General features: G+C 63.9%; 1 protein-coding gene across 1 annotated transcript in view; it reads right to left on the reverse strand.

Moving 5' to 3' along the window:
* Positions 1-211: 211 nt before the first annotated feature.
* ADAMTS7 (ADAM metallopeptidase with thrombospondin type 1 motif 7) overlaps positions 212-17,256 on the reverse strand; it is a 27,876-nt gene continuing 10,831 nt past the window's right edge. The window contains exons 8-24 of the mRNA XM_019640197.1: positions 16,413-16,556; positions 12,485-12,629; positions 12,022-12,114; positions 11,518-11,663; positions 10,683-10,852; positions 10,304-10,437; positions 9,344-9,464; positions 8,547-8,791; positions 8,159-8,300; positions 7,502-7,628; positions 6,987-7,200; positions 5,299-6,690; positions 4,582-4,734; positions 4,078-4,251; positions 3,851-3,997; positions 3,011-3,173; positions 212-1,275 (exon numbers count right to left, since the gene is read on the reverse strand). Of these exons, the coding sequence (XP_019495742.1) occupies positions 1,118-1,275; positions 3,011-3,173; positions 3,851-3,997; positions 4,078-4,251; positions 4,582-4,734; positions 5,299-6,690; positions 6,987-7,200; positions 7,502-7,628; positions 8,159-8,300; positions 8,547-8,791; positions 9,344-9,464; positions 10,304-10,437; positions 10,683-10,852; positions 11,518-11,663; positions 12,022-12,114; positions 12,485-12,629; positions 16,413-16,556 (3,868 nt within the window). The 3' untranslated portion in view covers positions 212-1,117. The remainder of the gene's footprint in view (positions 1,276-3,010; positions 3,174-3,850; positions 3,998-4,077; positions 4,252-4,581; positions 4,735-5,298; positions 6,691-6,986; positions 7,201-7,501; positions 7,629-8,158; positions 8,301-8,546; positions 8,792-9,343; positions 9,465-10,303; positions 10,438-10,682; positions 10,853-11,517; positions 11,664-12,021; positions 12,115-12,484; positions 12,630-16,412; positions 16,557-17,256) is intronic.

Genomic DNA, 17,256 nt, shown 5'->3' on the forward strand with positions numbered 1-17,256 from the left:
CACACACTGTAGACCGGGGTATGAGTGGGGTCCCCTGAAGGCGTGCATGGTGGGGGGCTGGGGTCTGAACCCCCTAGCCCTCAGTGTTCGCCATGGAGAACGGGGGGAGGTGACACCTTCCAGGAGCAGGACTTAGGGCAGATTATAAAAGGGTCAAGTCAAGGCTCCCAGCCCAAGCTGAGGGCTGGGGCCTGCAGAGGCCGCTTCCTGGAGGACGGCCTGTAGTCCTGTCCAGTCTGCCGCATGGAAGTGGGTTTGGCAGGAGGGGCTGTGGGGGGCAGGTGCCAGGTGGCTGGGCCCCAGGTCTGTGCAGCAGGGCCCAGTGTCAGGTTGGCAGTGAAGGGGCCTGCTGAGCCAGTCAGACCTGTGACCGGCTGGCCCCTTCCCTGAGCACCAAGGAGATGAAGGAACAGACAAGTGTGGCTGACCAGTGTGCTCCCTCCACCCTGGGGGCAGTGTCAGCAGCCCCAGGGGTAACAGCCCAGGGACGTGCCCATGGGGCTCCCTCCCACCACCACCATCACCCCAGGGGCAGGCCCCGCTGCTGACGAGATGGGCCTTGCTGATGGATGTGTGGGCCGGCCATCCCTGTGAAACACGGGTCTGAGGACCTCAGAAGGGACATGGGGGCTGGGGGCCTGAGCAGGGACCAACGCCCCTGAGCCTTTGCCCAGCTGCACCTGCCCCCCGTTACCCAGCCCTCGGAGCCCTGCGTGCGCCTCCTCCAGGCAGCAACCCCGCTCGGCCTCCGGGCCTCCTGCCCAAATGGGCGCCGTCGGCTTCTTCATCAGCTCCGGCCTGTCGGCCTCCCAGAGGAGCCCATGAGGAGGTGGCATTTCAGGCAGAGCATGGAGGGTGGGGGCAGAGTTTCAGACCTGAACCCCCCAAGAGGAAGCCAGGCTGCGCTCTGACACGGTAGGTGCTCATTTATGTATTATAATAATAATAATAATAATAATAATGTGTTACACAAACTGTGAGAATAAAAAAATACCTTTTTGAGAGGTTCCCCAGCCTGCTGCAGGCAGGGCCGGGATAGCACCATTGGGGCGCAAGGGGGTGGTGGCACTGAGGTCCGTGCGGCTGTCGGTAGATTGTTCGTGCACCCGGCCAGGGGTCAGCGGCGGGTGGCCCGCTGGTCGCCGCGGGAGGGGGCACCGTGGCCGGGCAGCGGGCACGAGCGGCAGCACTGAGCGCGTACGGTGGGCAGCTGGCAGCGGCCAAGCAGGCGCAGCGTCTCACAGAAGCCAAAGGACAGGCGGTCCCGCTCACAGCCTGCGGGCAGCACAGGGGCAGCTGGTTTGGCCCAGGCGTGGCCGCCCTCCTGCTCCGTCGCTGGAGCTATTCTTGGAAGCGGCTTGCTTCCAGCCCCTGACCTTGTCCCCACTGCCAGTGACAGCCCTCAGCTGCTGCCTCGGGCCTGGTCACTCCAGCAGCTGTCCCCGGGGAGCAGGAAGGCAGCAGTCAGCCCTGGGCCTGGGCGTCCCCCGGGCCCAGCAGAGGGCCCCGGGCAGCAGGCCGGCTCTCCCACCCAGCCTCGGGCAGCAGCTCCAAGCTACACATCTGCAGATGTGTGTGCTGTTCCCATGGTGACCTCAGGCAAGCTTCCTAACCTCCTGGGAGGGGGGCCCGGCTCCCTCCTTTGTCAATGCCCCCAGCTCCACAGGCAGACAGATGTGCCATGCTGTCAGCTGCCTCACAATAGTGACCTCACACCCTAGAGTCTCCAGGCCTTCCGATGTCCTGCCACACAGACCCACGAACCATAAAAACATCCTGGGGACTCCTGGGTCTCAGCAGCGTCCTAGTCACCTCCTGGCTGGCTCCAGCCTTGACCTCACGTGGAGGTCACGGCTCATGGCTCAGCCACCTGACCTCCCCGCAAATCCCACCCTCTCCCCCACCTGGGACCATAGGTGCCCAACTTCCCAGAGGCCCTAAGCCCAGCGTGAGCAGCTGAGAGGGGCAGTGACCCAGCTGTGCCCTGAAGGCAAGTGCTGGGGCGAGTGCAGGAGGCACGGACGCTGCCACATGAGTGCTAAGGGCACAGTGAGGACACGTGCGGGCAGGTGGTGTTTCTGCTGGACCCTGAGGTAATGGATTTGAGGCAGGAAGGCACAGCAGGGGCCTCTCGGGGCCTGGGCAAGGGTTGCCAGGAGCCCGCTGCCGGTGGACAAGGCAGATTGGGGCAGAGCCCGGAGGCCCTGAGGGCCGCCAACTGTCCTGGGGGCCGGGGGGCAGATAGATAGCTGACCGGCAGCCTAGGCCTGCTTCCTGACTGTATCTTCCCTGGCACCTCTGGGCCCTTCACCCCGAGTCCTCACTGAGGCTCCCCCCCAGGGATGGGGGCTGTCAGCCCTTTTATGCATGAGGAAGTGGAGCCCAAGGCCACAGCTGGTGAGGGGAACCCAGGTGGATGCTAGGGTGTTTCCTGTGCTCAGCACTGCTGGGAGCTGGGCTGCAGGAAGTGTGTGCGTGCGTGCGTGTGTGTGTGTATGTGTGTGTGTATGTGTGTGTGTGTATGTGTGTGTGTATGTGTGTGTGTGTATGTGTGTGTGTGTATGTGTGTGTGTATGTGTGTGTGTATGTGTGTGTGTGTATGTGTGTGTGTGTTCAGAGCTACTGCACACTCAGGCCCTTCCTCCAGGACCCAACTGGCCCAGAAGCCACCAGCTGCTGGGAGCAAGCCAGGCCCTGGCCGGAAGGCACCGCTCACTCTGGGCTGCCCTCCGCTAGCCAGCGCTGGGGCCGAGGGCTCAGCCAGGCCTGGTCTCCGGTGTCAGGGACATCCCTGGCCTCACTCAGACCCAGAAGGGAAGAGAGGTTGCCCGAGGTCACACAGCCTGCTGCCCGGAGCCTTCCCAAGCTAGGAACGCTGGACTCCCCTAGTCCGGGCCCAGCCAAGCCCCCGCTTCCCGTGCTCAGCCTGCTGTAGGGGCCACAGTCTGATGACTGCCGTTCTCCCACTGTGCTCCTAGCCCCCCACCCCGCGCGGGGTTGGGGCACTCACGTTGGGGTTCGGTGAGGTCGCAGTCCTGGGTGCCGCATGGCCGGGAGCTCTCAGGCCAGGCCTCGTGGCCACACTGGTCACTGTCCTCCTCACGCAGCCCTGTCTGGGTGTTGACACACTTGACCAGACGCCGCTGGACACCACCGCCGCAGGGGGCCGAGCACTGCGGGGGGCAGGGGGGAGGGGTGAGCAGCCACTGGGTCCACCCGGGACCTGACAGCCTCTCCTGGCTCCCGGCCCTGCGCCTGGGGGAGAGGGGGCAGGGCTGCAGCCCCTCACTCAGTCGGGGACAAGCCTGAGGGACCTGGGCAGGGATGGGGGAGCCGCCGTCCGGTCAGGTTTTGTTCTCAGCTAGGCTCTGATGTTTTTTAGAAAGCCCTAAATAAAGTTTAACCTGGGCCTTGTGCCAGGCCCCTGCTGAGTGCCACCCTGCTACTTCACATATCACAGATGAGGGAACAGCCCGCCAAGTGCCCTAAGTCACTCAGCAGCCAGGGGGACAAGGACCGAGATTCCCAAACCTGGAGCTCCAAGCAGGCCTGGCCGGGAGGCGTCCTGCCCACTCGACGCCTCGCTCCCCTCCTGCCACTCTGGCCTTAGGTAGTTCCCTGAACACCCCAAATCCATCATCCCGCCCCAGGACCGTGTTGCTGTCCCCCACATGTCCCCTCCAGGTCTCAATTCTGACATCCCCTCATCAGAAGGCCTTCCCTGATGTCACAGCACACATCCACTGCTTTAGTCTGTCTCTCCGCGGCCACCACCGTGTCTGCAGTGACCACAGGAGCCTGGCGCACAGTGGGCACTCAGCCTCTCCCCAGTGCTGCGCCGCGGGCTTACCTGGCCCCAGGGCCCCACCACCCACTGCGTGCACGGCTGGGTGTTGCAGGGCCGCGTGCTGTGGGGTCTCAGCGCCTCCTCGCACAGGCCCGGCTCCGGGCAGGTCACCAGACGCTGCTGTTCCCCGCCACCACAGGCCTCGGAGCACTGGGGGAGGATGGCAGGGGAGGGCTCAGGGCTCGACCAGGGCCCGGCCCCCCCCCACCCCTCATCTCCCCGGGCCTCACCTCCCTCCAGGAAGAGGTGTACCAGCTGAGGCAAGGCTGGGTCCTGCAGGGCCGGCGGGCGGGCGGCTGGGCAGGCCCGGGCTGGCAGTGGAAGGGCCGCAGCGGCCGGAGGTGCCGTGTGTCCACACACTGCACGTCCCGCACAGAGGAACCTCCACCACAGCTGCGGGAGCACTGTGGGCCAAGGACATGCATGTGCTCACACCACCGCGTGCACGCACACGCGTGTCCCGATGGGGGGTGACTCAGGGCAGGCATCTGACCTCCCCTCAGCTGGGCTCATCCCTGAAAGTCCCAGGGGCTGCCTCAGCCTCAGAATGGGATGGAGGGAGAAAGGAGTCAGTGACAGTGAGGTCCCAAGGGGTTGGCAAGCACAGAGAACAGGACACAGCAGCAAGACGGGGCTGGGGCAGGTGACACAGCACAGAGGCCAAGATAAGACAGACCAGTAGTTAACACAGTATGAGGCTGCCCTCCCACAGGGATCTTGCCGTCTGCACACACCTTACTCCAGTTGCCCGCGTGCCAGGTGGCACAGGGACGCAGGTGGCAACGACGGGCAGGCTGCGGCCGGCCAGCCGGGGCACAGTCATCCTCCCGGCCGGAGCTGCAGCGCACGAGCCTCCAGACGGCCCCCAGGCCACAGGTGGTGGAGCACTGTGGACAGAGCCGGCGGCCATGAAGCAGGCAGGGTGGCGCCCCCCACCCCCCCGGCCCTCAGAGCCGGGGGACCACCCACCAAGGTGAGTGGAGCCTCGGCAGAGCCAGGGCCTCCGTTTCCTCATCTGCAGAACTGTCTCCTCCGCCTGCCTCCCGAGGAGACGGTGAGGGTGAGGGGTCACGTCCCCTGGCACCACCGCCCCGGCTCCCAGAGGACCCAGCCATCCTTACAAGGCTTACTGCTTCCCAGGTCCCCCTGGGAAGGAAGGCTGGGTTCCTCACTGGGCCTCAGCCTGTCCCTCCCACCCCAAGATTAGGGATCTGAACAGAAGCTCACGTCTCCTGCAGTGACAATCGGGGGTCCTTGCGGGGGCAGCTTTGTTCCAGGCCACTCAGACCCAACAGAGCAGGGGAGAGCCAGGAGGGGAGAGCCAGGTGGCAAGGCCAGGTGAGCCGTGGGAACCCTGCTGGGCCCCCTCGCCCCACCCCCACTACTCAAATGGGAAACTGAGGCAGTGGGGTCCTGTCCACCCTGTCCACCCAGGCTCTGGCACCACTTGCCTCACTCCAGTTCCCCACTTCCCAGCTGGCATTCCTGGCCGGCGGCAGGTCCTCAGGGGGCCCCTCCTCGGCCAGGCTGGGGTCCAGAGTCTGGGCCTCGGGGGCTCTGCTGCTGTTGGCTGCACTGTCAACAGCTGGTATGGACAATAGCACTGAGCTTGGGGGCATCTCAGGGCTGGGGTGCTTGGGATGGCCCAACGGTCCTGGACTCAGGGTGGTCACCCAAGGCGTGTGTCCTAGGCCAGCGGGGGCTGTCAGAAGGAAGGTCCCTGGCACTGCCGGGGTCTGCAGGTCCCATGGAGCCAGTTCTGCGGTCGGGACGGTGGGTGCCCCTGGCTCCAGCGGGCTGTCCCTGTCCTGGGCCTCTGACAGAGAGGCTGTGGGAAGAAAAGGAGGGGCCCCCCCCACGGTAGGCCACAGCTCATGGTCCACAGGCCTCAGGCCCCCTTGCGGAGTTGGTTCCCAGGCCACGGTCCCAGTTGTCCACCACTCGACCGTGTCAGGACTAGGAAAGGAGTGGCTGGTGCTTGTGAACAAAGGGAACAGTGGGGTCTGGGGCAGCGGGGGCGCTGGATGGCCTACGGCCTCCTCGTCCTCAGAAACCTCATTGGTCCACTCCCACTGAGGAGGGGGTGGCGGGCTCGGACTGAACTCCCCGCCCAGGAACTCGTCTTGGTCCCCAGGAGCAGCAGGCGTCGCTATGCCACCAACAGAAGCAGGTGTCCAGGGCAAGCTGGAGAGCCCACGGTCTGGGGCCCCTGTGGGGGAGTCTTCCTCAGACAGGAAGTTGAGCAAAGGGTTCCTCGGGGTCTGCTCCGAAGGCGGGGGCAAGGAGCGGCCGGCCTGGCTGGGCCAAGGGGCAGGGGACTGATCTCGCAGTGTCCCCTCCTCCTCAGCCCCAGGAGGCTCTGTGGCAAGCCCGGGGGTGCCCGTGGGGGGCTCAGCAGGACTGCTCAGGGGTGGGGGTGTCCAGTGCCCTGTGCCCGCCGGGTCTGGGCTGGGCTCCTCGACGGGTCCATACGACAGGTCCTCGTGGAAGTTGATGAAGTTGTAGTCGTAGTAGAAGTCATCAACGAACACGGGCCCCGGCGGGCCCAGCTCGGGCCCCTCCTCCTCGATGGTGTTGCCCCTGCCAGCCGGCTCAGGCGATGACGGGGGCGGAGGGCGGGGGGCCAGGTGGGGCGGGATGAAGTCCACCTCGTTGTACAGCTCGTGGCTGAAGGAGCCGCTGCCCGAGCCTTCAGGACCCAGCACGTCCAGGGCCCGCAGGCAGGACGGCAGGCGGCAGGTGGCCTCGCTTGCTGGCCGCTGGGCCTCATCGCAGGGGACACCGGTGTCATTGGTGCAGAGGACACTTCGGTACTGAGTGCCCAGCCCGCACGTCACTGAGCACTGCAGGGGAGGCCAAGGGGAGGGGCTCAGGCCAGAAGCGGGGCCAGGCGGGGTACCCTGGCCCCTGCTCCGTGTCAGGGCAGCCAGCCCCCTCCAACCCCGTCCGGCTTGAGTCCACGGCACGCCAAGGCATCCTATTCCCCAAGGTTTGCGGACAGGGGTTAGACCGGAATATCCCAGCCTCTCTCCCACCATGGTGCCTGGCAGTCAGGGCTCCCTGAAGTCCGCTTCTGCCTCCCTGCAGCCCGAGACCAATGGTGGAGCTGAGGGCAGGCCTCTCCCATCCTGATGCTCACCTGAGACCAGTTCCCCGTGACCCAGGTGGCTGGACAGGCCACATCACGATTGCAAGGGGTTTCAGCAGAGGGCCGGGGCAGGTGTTCGCAGGCAGACGGCTCCAGGGCGCTCTGCTCGTCCAGCCCTACGCTTCGGATACAGAGCACGGCCCGGCGGGAGAGGCCCCCGGGCCCACAGGAGCTGGAGCACAGCTGCCACTCACCTGCCCACCACCTACGGGGCACAGGTGGCATCAGTGTGGGGCTGGCTGGACTCCCAGGCACTCGGCCCAGGTCTAAGCCCAGGGGATATTGTCTCCAGAGCTCCCGCCACCCTCATCCCAGGCCCACACAGGGACCCAAATGCGAGTGACCAGCGAGTGACATCCCAGACTGGGGGGAGGGGGCAGCCAAGGGCTGGGGCTTCGGCACTGGGAAGAAAGGCCAAGAACCCGTTTCCTCTGCTCCCCCAGGGGTCCCCTGATGTGGGCCAGCAGCAGCACCAGGGCTCCTGGGGGTGGGGTCGGGGGGCTCACCGGGCGGGGCAGGGGTCCTCGCTGCACTTCCTATGGCGGTCATCGGGCCGGCCCAGAGGGTCACAGTGTCTCTCGTCCACAGGCCCTACCTGCTGCTCAGTGCAGTGCACGCTCTGCCTCTGCATACCTGGGGGGACTGGGAGCTCAGCCTGGGCTGGGCAGCCAAGGCCCCTGCCCAAGCCGCCCTGCACACCCACCCTGCTCAGAGTCCTCCCAGAGCTGGCCCCCAACCCCACCCGGGGAGGAGCCAACTGTGCAGCTTCAGGGGCCTGGGGCTTCCTAGCTGGGAGGCCCTGGGCAGCTCACTCGGCCTCTCTGAACCTCGGTGTCTTCATCTGTAAATGGGAGTGACCATAACCCCTGCTGGAAGCCCAGGTGTGAGGGTGACATGTGGTCACACGTGTGCAGGCTCTGCAGGGTGCTCGGCGCCTGGCAAGAGCTCACAGTGCCAGCTGCTGCTTGCGTACAAATCCTGCTCCGTCCCATTTACTCTCCCAAGGGACCTACGAGATGGATTGCTACTAGCCGCATTTTACAGATGGGGAAAACCGAGGCTCAGAGAAGCAACATTCCAGGCTCACGGTAGCCCCACAAATACGCAGCGAGCGGGAGGCTGAAGCCGGCATCCCTACCCAGAAGCTAAGACCCCCTCCTCACCTGTGCCGCAGGTGACCGTGCATTTAGTCCAGGGCCCATAGCGCCAGGAGAACTCGGGTGGCGGGCCCAGGCCGGGGCCGTCGGCGTCCCGGTGGATGATGTACTCATAGCGCACCCCGGGGTTGCTTTCCTGAAACAGCAGCTGGGAGGCAGGTGGGGACCCGTGAGCACAAGGTGTCCTCTCTACCTACCCCCATAGTGACCATCCTACACGAGCCGAGCCAGCCACCCCTGGGACCTGGGGCCACACCCTGGGCCACCTTAGAGACGGGGAAACCAAGGCAGAGGCCCCAGCAGTGGGGCCAGGGGACCGCCTTCTCCTGCCATGGGGCCTGGGTCTCCCCGACTCTCCGTCTGTTCCCCTGCCCGGGCCTCGGGAGGCAGGCACCTGGATCCAAACAGGCTCGTTGGTGGGCCCCGGAGACGTCAGGTTCTCCCAGTTGCCCGTGCGAGCGTACGTGAAGGTGGTGCCCGCCACCTCGTACTCCCCGTTCCATTGGATGGTCCAGCCACCGTTGAGGAAGTACTTTTCTGGGTCCTCGCTTCTCAGGGCCAGGAAGTTGGCAGCCTCAGCCACCTCCTCGATGCGGATCTCACGGGCGCCGGTGGGGATCAGCCCCACGTCCACGTACCCTGGTGGCCGGGGGTGTGCAGAGCTAAGCGGGCCGGCTGCCCCACCTCCTCCCTTGCTTCTCTCCACCAGCTTAAGGTTCTGAGCTCGCCCAGAGGCAGAGATTTACAACTGTCCAAGTCACCAGCACCTCCAAAGGGCTCTTCTGACCCAGCCCCGTCCCCCTGTTCCCCAGACCTTATCTGGTCTCTGTCACAGGGCTGGCCCCTCCCCTACACTCGGGGCCAGTACGACCATGCTGAAAAACCGCGTGGACTGGGCCTGTCCGTGTGACACCTCCTCCCTCCTGCACAGCCCGTGTGCCCTCTCACTTCAGAAGCGCCCGTCACGTGCCTGGCATTGCTCTAAGCACTGCACACATGTAACGAGCCTGTGACATAAGCACTGCTGTCATCGCATGTCACAGGTGGGGAAACTCAAGCCCCTTGCCTGAGGGTTCTGCTGGGTTCAGCATCCGGCTGGGGGTCTGAGCTGGAGCCCCCGAGGGCCAAGGGCAGGGCCTTGGGAGAGAGGAGAAAGGGCCACCCTGCCTCCCACCAGTGGCATGTCCATACCCAGGCCTTCAGCCTCCTGGAAGGTTCCGCTCACGGTGTGACAGGTGGACCCATTGCCTTGGCACACGCCACAGCGGTCCTCAGTGGCGCCTGAGTCAATCTCGAAGTCACAGCCCACGTTCTGTAACATGCAGAGGGGCGGTCCCTGGAGCTGGGGTGTGGGGTCCTGCCCCCCACAGCTGTGCCCTCTGACCCCAGGCACGCCCCTCCACGTCTCCGAGCCTCAGTTTCCTCGGGGGTGAACTGGGGAGATGCATCTGTGCTGTAAAGGTGTGTTGCGAGAGCCCATGTGGCGAGAGGTGGGAAATGTTCTATGAAGGGTACAGGCCCCTGACCAGCGCGCGTGGGACTCAGTGACAGAGGCACCGGGCCGCCCTCCCGCTGCTCTTCTGCTGAGCCTCTAGCCCCAGTGGCTTCACCACCCAGAAGCCGCAGACAGCAAGTGACTGGGACATGGGCACGGAGGTGAGGCCGCCGCTGTTGCTGGAAGTAAGAATGAGCATTGCCAGCAAATGCTGACACTTGCTCCGCCAGGCTCTGAGCCCCGCCTTCCAGGTAGCTGCCTGTTAAACGACCTCATTTAACCTGGTGACGTGAATATGGTCCCCTTTCTATCACACAGGAAACCACTGCCTGGGGTCCTCCAGCCAGAAAGCCGGGCGAGCTACCACTTGGGCTCTAGTTTCTGTCGGGGCTGTGCTGAGCCAGCCTGGGCGGGGGGGGGGGGGGCCCGCAGACAGCCAGCGTGGACGAGGACACCGTGATGCAGAGACAGAGGTGGGACCCGACTGTGAGGAGGCTTTGCTGAGAGGTGATTGGGGGCCATCAAAGGGCCTTCCCGAGCTGGGAAGCCCAATAGTACAGCCTGGGGACGGTGTCAGAGAGTCATTGGAGGGACCCAACGGAGGCCGCCAGGGGTGGGGGCAGGCGCTGTTGGGGACCCTTTCCCATGGGGCACACCTTGCAGATGCCATTGACACACAGGTCACGGCCGGCCTGGCCCTGGTAGCAGGGGGTACCGTCGACCACAGCATCCCGCAGCTTCTCAGCAAAGTACTCGTTTGACGGCCGGCAGTGCAGCTCACAGGGGTTCACTGGGGGCCCAAGTGGAGGAGCCATGAGAAACAAGAGGGCAGGAGCCAGGGAGGCCACCAGCAGGACGGCCTCCATGACCTGCATCGCAGCAACCCAGAGGTACGGTGGGCCAGTTGCTCTCTGCACGGCTGCAGACGGGCAGCTAGGACAGTGGGGAGCAGCCCAGCGCTGTGTCACAGCTAACTCTGGGCCCTGACACCCTGCCCTGCAGGGCCTCAGGGTCCCCATGGGCAGCAGGACTCACCGTCGTTGACCACAGGCACCCATGTGTGCAGCTGGCCCTTGTATAGCATGGCGTCAAAGTGGCTGCACTGGACGTGGCGGAAGGAGGGGCGGCCAGCGGGGCAGTTCTGCAGGCTGCAGAGGCGGACACGCTTCCTCTCCCCAACGCAGTACTTGCCCTTATATTTGGGCCTGTGGGGAGGGCCAGGTGGTCTGAGTCAGTAGACAGAGTCGTACTACGCACCTGACCTTGGACCCGAGGGCCCACTGCGCGCCTGACCCGGGAGCTGAGTGCCCACTGTGCGCCTGACCCGGGAGCTGAGTGCCCACTGTGCACCTGACTCAGAAGCAGGCCCTCTAAGTGGTCAGCTCCTCCTGCATCCCTTACCCCTGACCACAGCTACACCAGGAGGGCCCTGCTGTGCCCGCCTCAGGCAGGTTCCCTGGGACCTGAGGCCCAGGGAAGGGGTAAAGCAGCCCTTGCACAGGGGCAGGGGGGAGATTTGAACTCTGACCCATCTAAGGTCCAGGGTCTAAGCTCTTGGCCACTGCTCCCTCCTGACCCCCTCCAGCCAGTTGTTGCTTTGTTATGTGGCCTCTTGAGTCCCTCCAGTCTCTGGGCCTTGGTGTCCTCCTCTCTGCAATGGGGTCAGCATGGGGACTCTGTCTGCCTGTGGGACGCTCCTACAAGTGACCCGAGGTGGCTGTGGACACTAGGCTTGGCCTCTAAGGACACACTTCTGACAGCGGGAGGCTGGGGCAGCGCCAGGCTCCCACAATCAGCTGCTTGCTCAGTGTCCTGGGTCCCACCTGCCCGGCCCCCGGTCCCCCAGCCCCGGTCCCCAGCCCACACTCACACAGGCTGCGTGCACTGCCGCTCGGCGCTCTGCACACCCACACCACAGCTCCGCGAGCACATGGACCAGGCGCTCCAGCCCGACCAGCCACCATCCACAGCCTCGGGCCTGAAGCCCACAGGGACACACTCTCCGTTCAGACACCACTGCCGAGACACGCAGAGGTACAGCAGCCACCCCAAGCCCACCAGTCATCCTCACCCTAGTGACAACGAGGGGCGTGGCAGGCCTAGAAAGGCACAGAGGGCAAGGGTCGGAGGGGTGGGGGAGATCCCCTTCCACCCAGGGTGCAGCTGAGCGGAGACCAAAACAGCCATGTGCTGGCTTCCCGGGCTGAAGACCCCTGGGAGAATCGCTGACTGCAGCTGTGCCCCACACCTCCATCTGCACAGGGGACTTAGGCCCGGGGGCCCTGGGGGTCTGTGAGCCAGGCTGGGCCCGAGCACGGACAGCGCGACGTCTGCCTATCACCCCCACCTGCACAGCTGGACCGGGGCACCCTACCTTGCTCTCCCCGCACCTGGTGCCGTCCACGGCCGCATCCAGCTTGGAGTGACAGGTGGTCCCCACAGAGCACCAGAGCGTGTGACAGACATTCTGCAGGAAGAGGGCATGAGCCACACTCACCCCTCCCAGGGCCACCACCCGCCCTGCCCCCTCGCTACCCCGAAGGTCCCCTGGGCACTCCTGCATGGGCTGGCACATGCTGGGGCTCTGCAGATGGGACCCCAGGGGCCCCTCTTGTCTTCTGTGGACGACGTGGTGCTCCGGGGGCCCTGACCCTTGGAGCAGCCTGCAGCCTACCTACACCTCTCATCTGGAAAGACCCCAGTGGAAGCTGTGGGGTCTTGGTGACATGCCTGTGGCCATCACTTTGGTGACCTTCCTCAGGACCACTCAGGGTAGGTTGACTTCCCAGAATCCAGCTCTGGGAGAGGGGGGCTTGCCCACAGGGCCCCACACTCACGTCCATGCCATCGCAAAAGGCAGAGTAGGCTCCGTACTGGAGGCGACACTGGTGGCTGACGTCATAGAGGACGCCGGGCGGCACAGAGGGGAAGTCGATGACATCCTTGGCGGGAGTGTCATCCAGGCACACACCCCAGCCACGGCTGCAGAGATGGGACAGGAGGATGGGGTGAGGAGACACCTGTGCCCTGGGGCAAGGGGAACAGCCTGAGCGACCTGTCAGGAATGCCTCAACGGGCCAGGAGGGCAGCGGTGGGAAGAGGCGAAACACCCAAATTTGCAGGAAATCTGCACCTCCTTGCCCCCCCAACCAATCCTGTGACCTCCGTCTCACCTCCTGGGCACTCCAGTCCAGCTAAACAACAACCGCCCAAGTGCCCGGCCTTGTCACGAGCTGTCCCCTCCCCTACAATGCCCTTCTCACTCCTCTGCGGTGACCAGAGCCCTTCCTTCAGAAGCCTCCTGGTCCACCAAGCCCTCATGTGGCCCGGCTCTGAATTCCTGGGTCCTCCAGCCCTCAGCTCGGGGCCTGGACAGCAGACAGGGATCTGGACAGCGTCACATCACAGCTGACACAGCAGCACGTCCCTAATGGCCCCAGTGCACGCCGAGACCTAGAGTCACCTGTGCGATGACCCAGGCCTAGGAGAGCCCAGCCTCTCCTCACTGGACCCCATGCATCACCGGCCCCAGGACAGAACAGGGTGATGATGTCCAGCATTCGATGCGAGACCCAGGCTCCTGGCGCCCATGGGCATCCGCTTACTGGGCTGTCCCCAGGGCAGGGCTCCTCCATCCAACCACAAGCTTCGCATCCAACACTTCACCCCAAATGAAAGTTCAAAAAGCCTGGCACCGAGGCCTGGGCAGGACATAGGAGTGTTCCAAGTGCTGGCCTCAGCCTGGGGGCAAGTGGGTCAGCTGGCCGGGGCCCCCCGACTCGGGTGGGACATGCCTCAGCCCCACCAGCAGCTCCCAGGACACAGGTAGCCTGTTTCCTGCCTGGGACCCAGTGCATGTCAGCTCCTGTAGGCCTGCCAGTGGGTAACCAGAGCAATGACAACCTATCAGGTCCGTCCCATACGAGCGTGACAGGGTGGGGGCACAAGGGGGCCTCATAGGTCCCACTGCCAGAATTGGGGCCACGTTTCAGCCCAGGTGCCGGCCGACTGGAAAGTCGGAAACGACTGTTCCACTTCCGTTCCACTGTCTACCTGGCCACGGATGCTGTGTGGCCTTGGGCCATCCCACACCCTCTCTGGGCCTTCACATCCTCATCCACAAGAGGCTGAAGCTGCCTGTGTGATCTCACGCGAAGGAGGTATAAATAGCAGCATCTACTTGGGGAGAGTCACACGGCGGCGGCCGGCAGCCAGCCTTTCCTTCCTCTGCTCGGCTCACCGCCAGGCTACGCACAGGACTGACACACCCGGAGCCCCAAGTCCATCGGCCCTTCCCCTCGGGGCCTGTCCTCACTCTAATTATAGGGGGGGGCTGGGCAGCCCCACATGGGACAGGCACAGAGGATGGCAGCAAGGCTGGCACAGAGCTGCTCACCTGAGAGACCTCCCCTCGCCATCACTGGCCCCGATCGTGGAGTCGCCGGATGGCGGGGGTGTGGGATGCCGGGCAGGACACACAGTCGGGCCAGCCTCTCTCTAGCAAGAACCCTGGCTTCCAGGGCACGAGTGGGTGGGCCTCCCCTCCCCGCCCCCAGCCCGTGACACCACCTACGGAACCGTCTTCCTCCGGATGCCCCCTGGGTCTTTAGAGGGCTGCATGAGGTCACTGAGCCCCTCTTCAGATTCCTACACACCCCACAGGCCTACCTGCTACCTTACTAACCACCTGAGCTGCCGGCTGTCACATGTCTGCCCCCCTGCAGGTGGCGAGGGCCTGAGGAGGCGCCTCCTCCGTCTCCTTTACTGTACACCGAGGAGCACAGGGCAGGTTAGGGTTTGTTGGCACAGCAGGAGTGCGGCTGAGATCATGTGGGGTTCACTCACGCCTGGGTCTGCGTGGCTGAGCTGAGAACAGTCCCCTGGGGATGGCCAGGTGGTCCGAGCACCTCTGAGCCTCCTTCCCCCAGGCCAGGGAACGCTGCCCGACCCACCCGGCCCCATCTATGAATGTCACTCATTCTGTCCCGCACCCTGTGTGGGTGGGGTGAGTCCCGTCTCCCATCCCGCCCCCAGCAAGGACATGGGGCTGGCAGACAGGCTGGTACCACGCTCCCCGTGCAAGTACCCCCTCCTGGCACCTGTCCTGGGCCCTGTGACCCCGGCCCTCCAGCATGGACAGGTGAGCGTGTGGGCCGACCTTGGGGAGATGAAGTCCCCTCCCAAGCATCTTTCTGCTGGCAGCACGTGTCTGTCTTTCTGCCCCCACCCAACTCTTTTGGGTGCTGAGGCTCTGGGAGGCCTGGCTGACTCAGGCTGTCGCCCTTCCTCCCACCCTCACGCAGACCCTGAGCCAAGTCCCTCATGCATTCCAGCCGCTGAATGGACACAGAGGCTCGTCTGTCTGTCTGTCCTGGAGCCAGGGTGCTGGGCGGCTCCCTGGGTGGGGGCAGCTGGGACGGGCCCTGGGCCTTGTGGGAGCAGCTACTGTTCTGATTCTGCAGCTAGTTCCCTGCCCCCACCTGGGGCAGGAGACACACGCCCTGAGGGTTTTTCTGCCCTCATCCCTGGGTTTTGAGGATTAAGGGTGAATGTAACTTGTGTGCCAACATGGGTGGGTAGAAGCCTGGGCCAGAGTCCAGGTCTCAGCTCTCCTCTGCTTCCAGTCCCCACCGCAGTCACCCCTCTCCTATCGGCTCTCAGGTCCGTAATGGACGTGGTCACATCCCTGCTTACGCCCCACAGGGAGGAGACTTCTAGGAAAACATGGCCCATCGAGGAGACTGATTTATCTCCACTGCCTTCCAGAACCCCACGACGATGATCGTGAAGGAACAAACGGCATAAATCCACAAGAACAAAGAGAAGGGAGAGGTGGCGATGGCAGAGGAAAGATGTCAGCAAAATTCTGGAAGCTGGAGAGCACATGGCCAAGTGGTAGCTGACTTGGTGGCCCAGGGAGAGCTGAGAGCCCAGGCCTCCAGGGAGGAGCCACCCAGGAGCAGAGCCCTGGACGTCTGGGCGCCCGGAGGGCTGAGGCCCAGAGCCAGCTCAACGTCTGGAAGCCCCATCAGACCCCAGATCCCTCCCCAGCCCTGCCTGGCTGAGGGCAAACCAGGAGAGCTGGCCCAGGAATGTTAGACACAGTTGAAAGCCCAAGGTGGAGGGACTTACAGAGAAAAGGATACGCACAAAAGTGTACACGAGGACGCGAGACACCTGCCAAGAAGCCTCTACCCCATTTGGAAGCCAGAATGCTGTTATCAGACTCACCCCCGCCCAGGAAAGGACTAGAAAATTCCTCTCTGGGGAACCAAATCACTCAGAAAATGACCCCGGACACTGACGTCTGACGATCTCCTTGAAGCAGCAGCTCCGTCCTGCCCAGTCCCCCAGTAGCAGCTCGGGGAAGTCCTACCCAGTCCACAACCTCCCCTTCAGCACCCCAGCGCCCCCTTCCAGGTCGGAAATATACAGCCACGCCATTCTAAGAAAACCTAAGCACCAAACAAATATTCTTTAAACATAATTCAAAGGGAAGACATTGCAGGGAACAGAATAAAATCCATGTAAGTAATAATGTCAGAAAAGGCACTGGTCCCGTGACGAACAAAGAGAATAATGAAAAGAAGGATTTGGCGGGAAAGGAAGCTAAAAGCACAGAAGCATGACACTGGGAACCCGGACCCCATCTGTGTCTGCTGCCTTGCAGTTCCCTCTACCTGGCCCCCTGGTGCCACTGTCTGGATCCCCTGCTCAGACCCTGACCTGGGGGTCACGTTCGGGGCCCCAGGGCAGAGGGCTTACTCGAGGAACCTGGTGATGTACTCTCGGCTGCAGTGGGACCAGGTGAGGGGCGCAGCGTCGTACAGGAGCTGTGGAGACATGATGAAAGGCCGTTTCCCAACAGGCTCACAGTCATTGCCGCTTCCGTCATGCTGAATGCCAAAACTGCGTGAGAGCACAGGCCCCAGGGGCGGGTGAGCCGGCGGGAAGCGCCAGCCCACCCTTCCCCGAGGCCTGCAAGGGGCCCCGTCCTGGTCCCAGGGCTGGCTCGGCCACTGAACATCTGTGTGGCCTTGTGAAAGTCCCTTCCCCTCTCTGAGCCTCCGTTTCCTTACTCCAGACTGGGGGTGTGGTGGCTGGTATCCCGCGGGCACTCCTGCAGGTGCACCAGCCTTGGCCTGAATGGGCGCCAGGGGCCCATAGCAGCCCTGCTCCGGCCCCGTCAGGTGGCACGAATGGGAGCCCTACTGGCACCAAGAACAGTCCGACAGAGGTCTTCCCACCCAGGCCCTTGTCCCAAGCTGTGCACTCGAGTTAAGGGAGTCTGAGTTGCCACATCACAGGAAAGACCTCAAGAGGCCATCCTTGGGAAGGACGCAAGAAAAACTGTATTTCCCGAGCACCTACTGTGTGCTGGGCACCGTACTAAGCACTTCAGAAATGCCACATCGCTCAGTCCCCAGAACTGCCCAGTGAGGCATCGTTACTCCTGGGGAGGCTCAGAGGCCAAGGAACCAGCCGAGGTGGCATAGAAGGAAAGGGCAGACTTGGGTGCAGTGTCCTTTCTCTGGCCACAGGCAGCTTTTCAAGGCCCTGCGTACGTGGCCGTCACCAGGGACCCAGAGCGTCTGAATGACAGACAGCC

This window comes from Hipposideros armiger, unplaced genomic scaffold (genome assembly GCF_001890085.2).
Source record: "Hipposideros armiger isolate ML-2016 unplaced genomic scaffold, ASM189008v1 scaffold_48, whole genome shotgun sequence".
Lineage (NCBI taxonomy): Eukaryota > Metazoa > Chordata > Mammalia > Chiroptera > Hipposideridae > Hipposideros > Hipposideros armiger.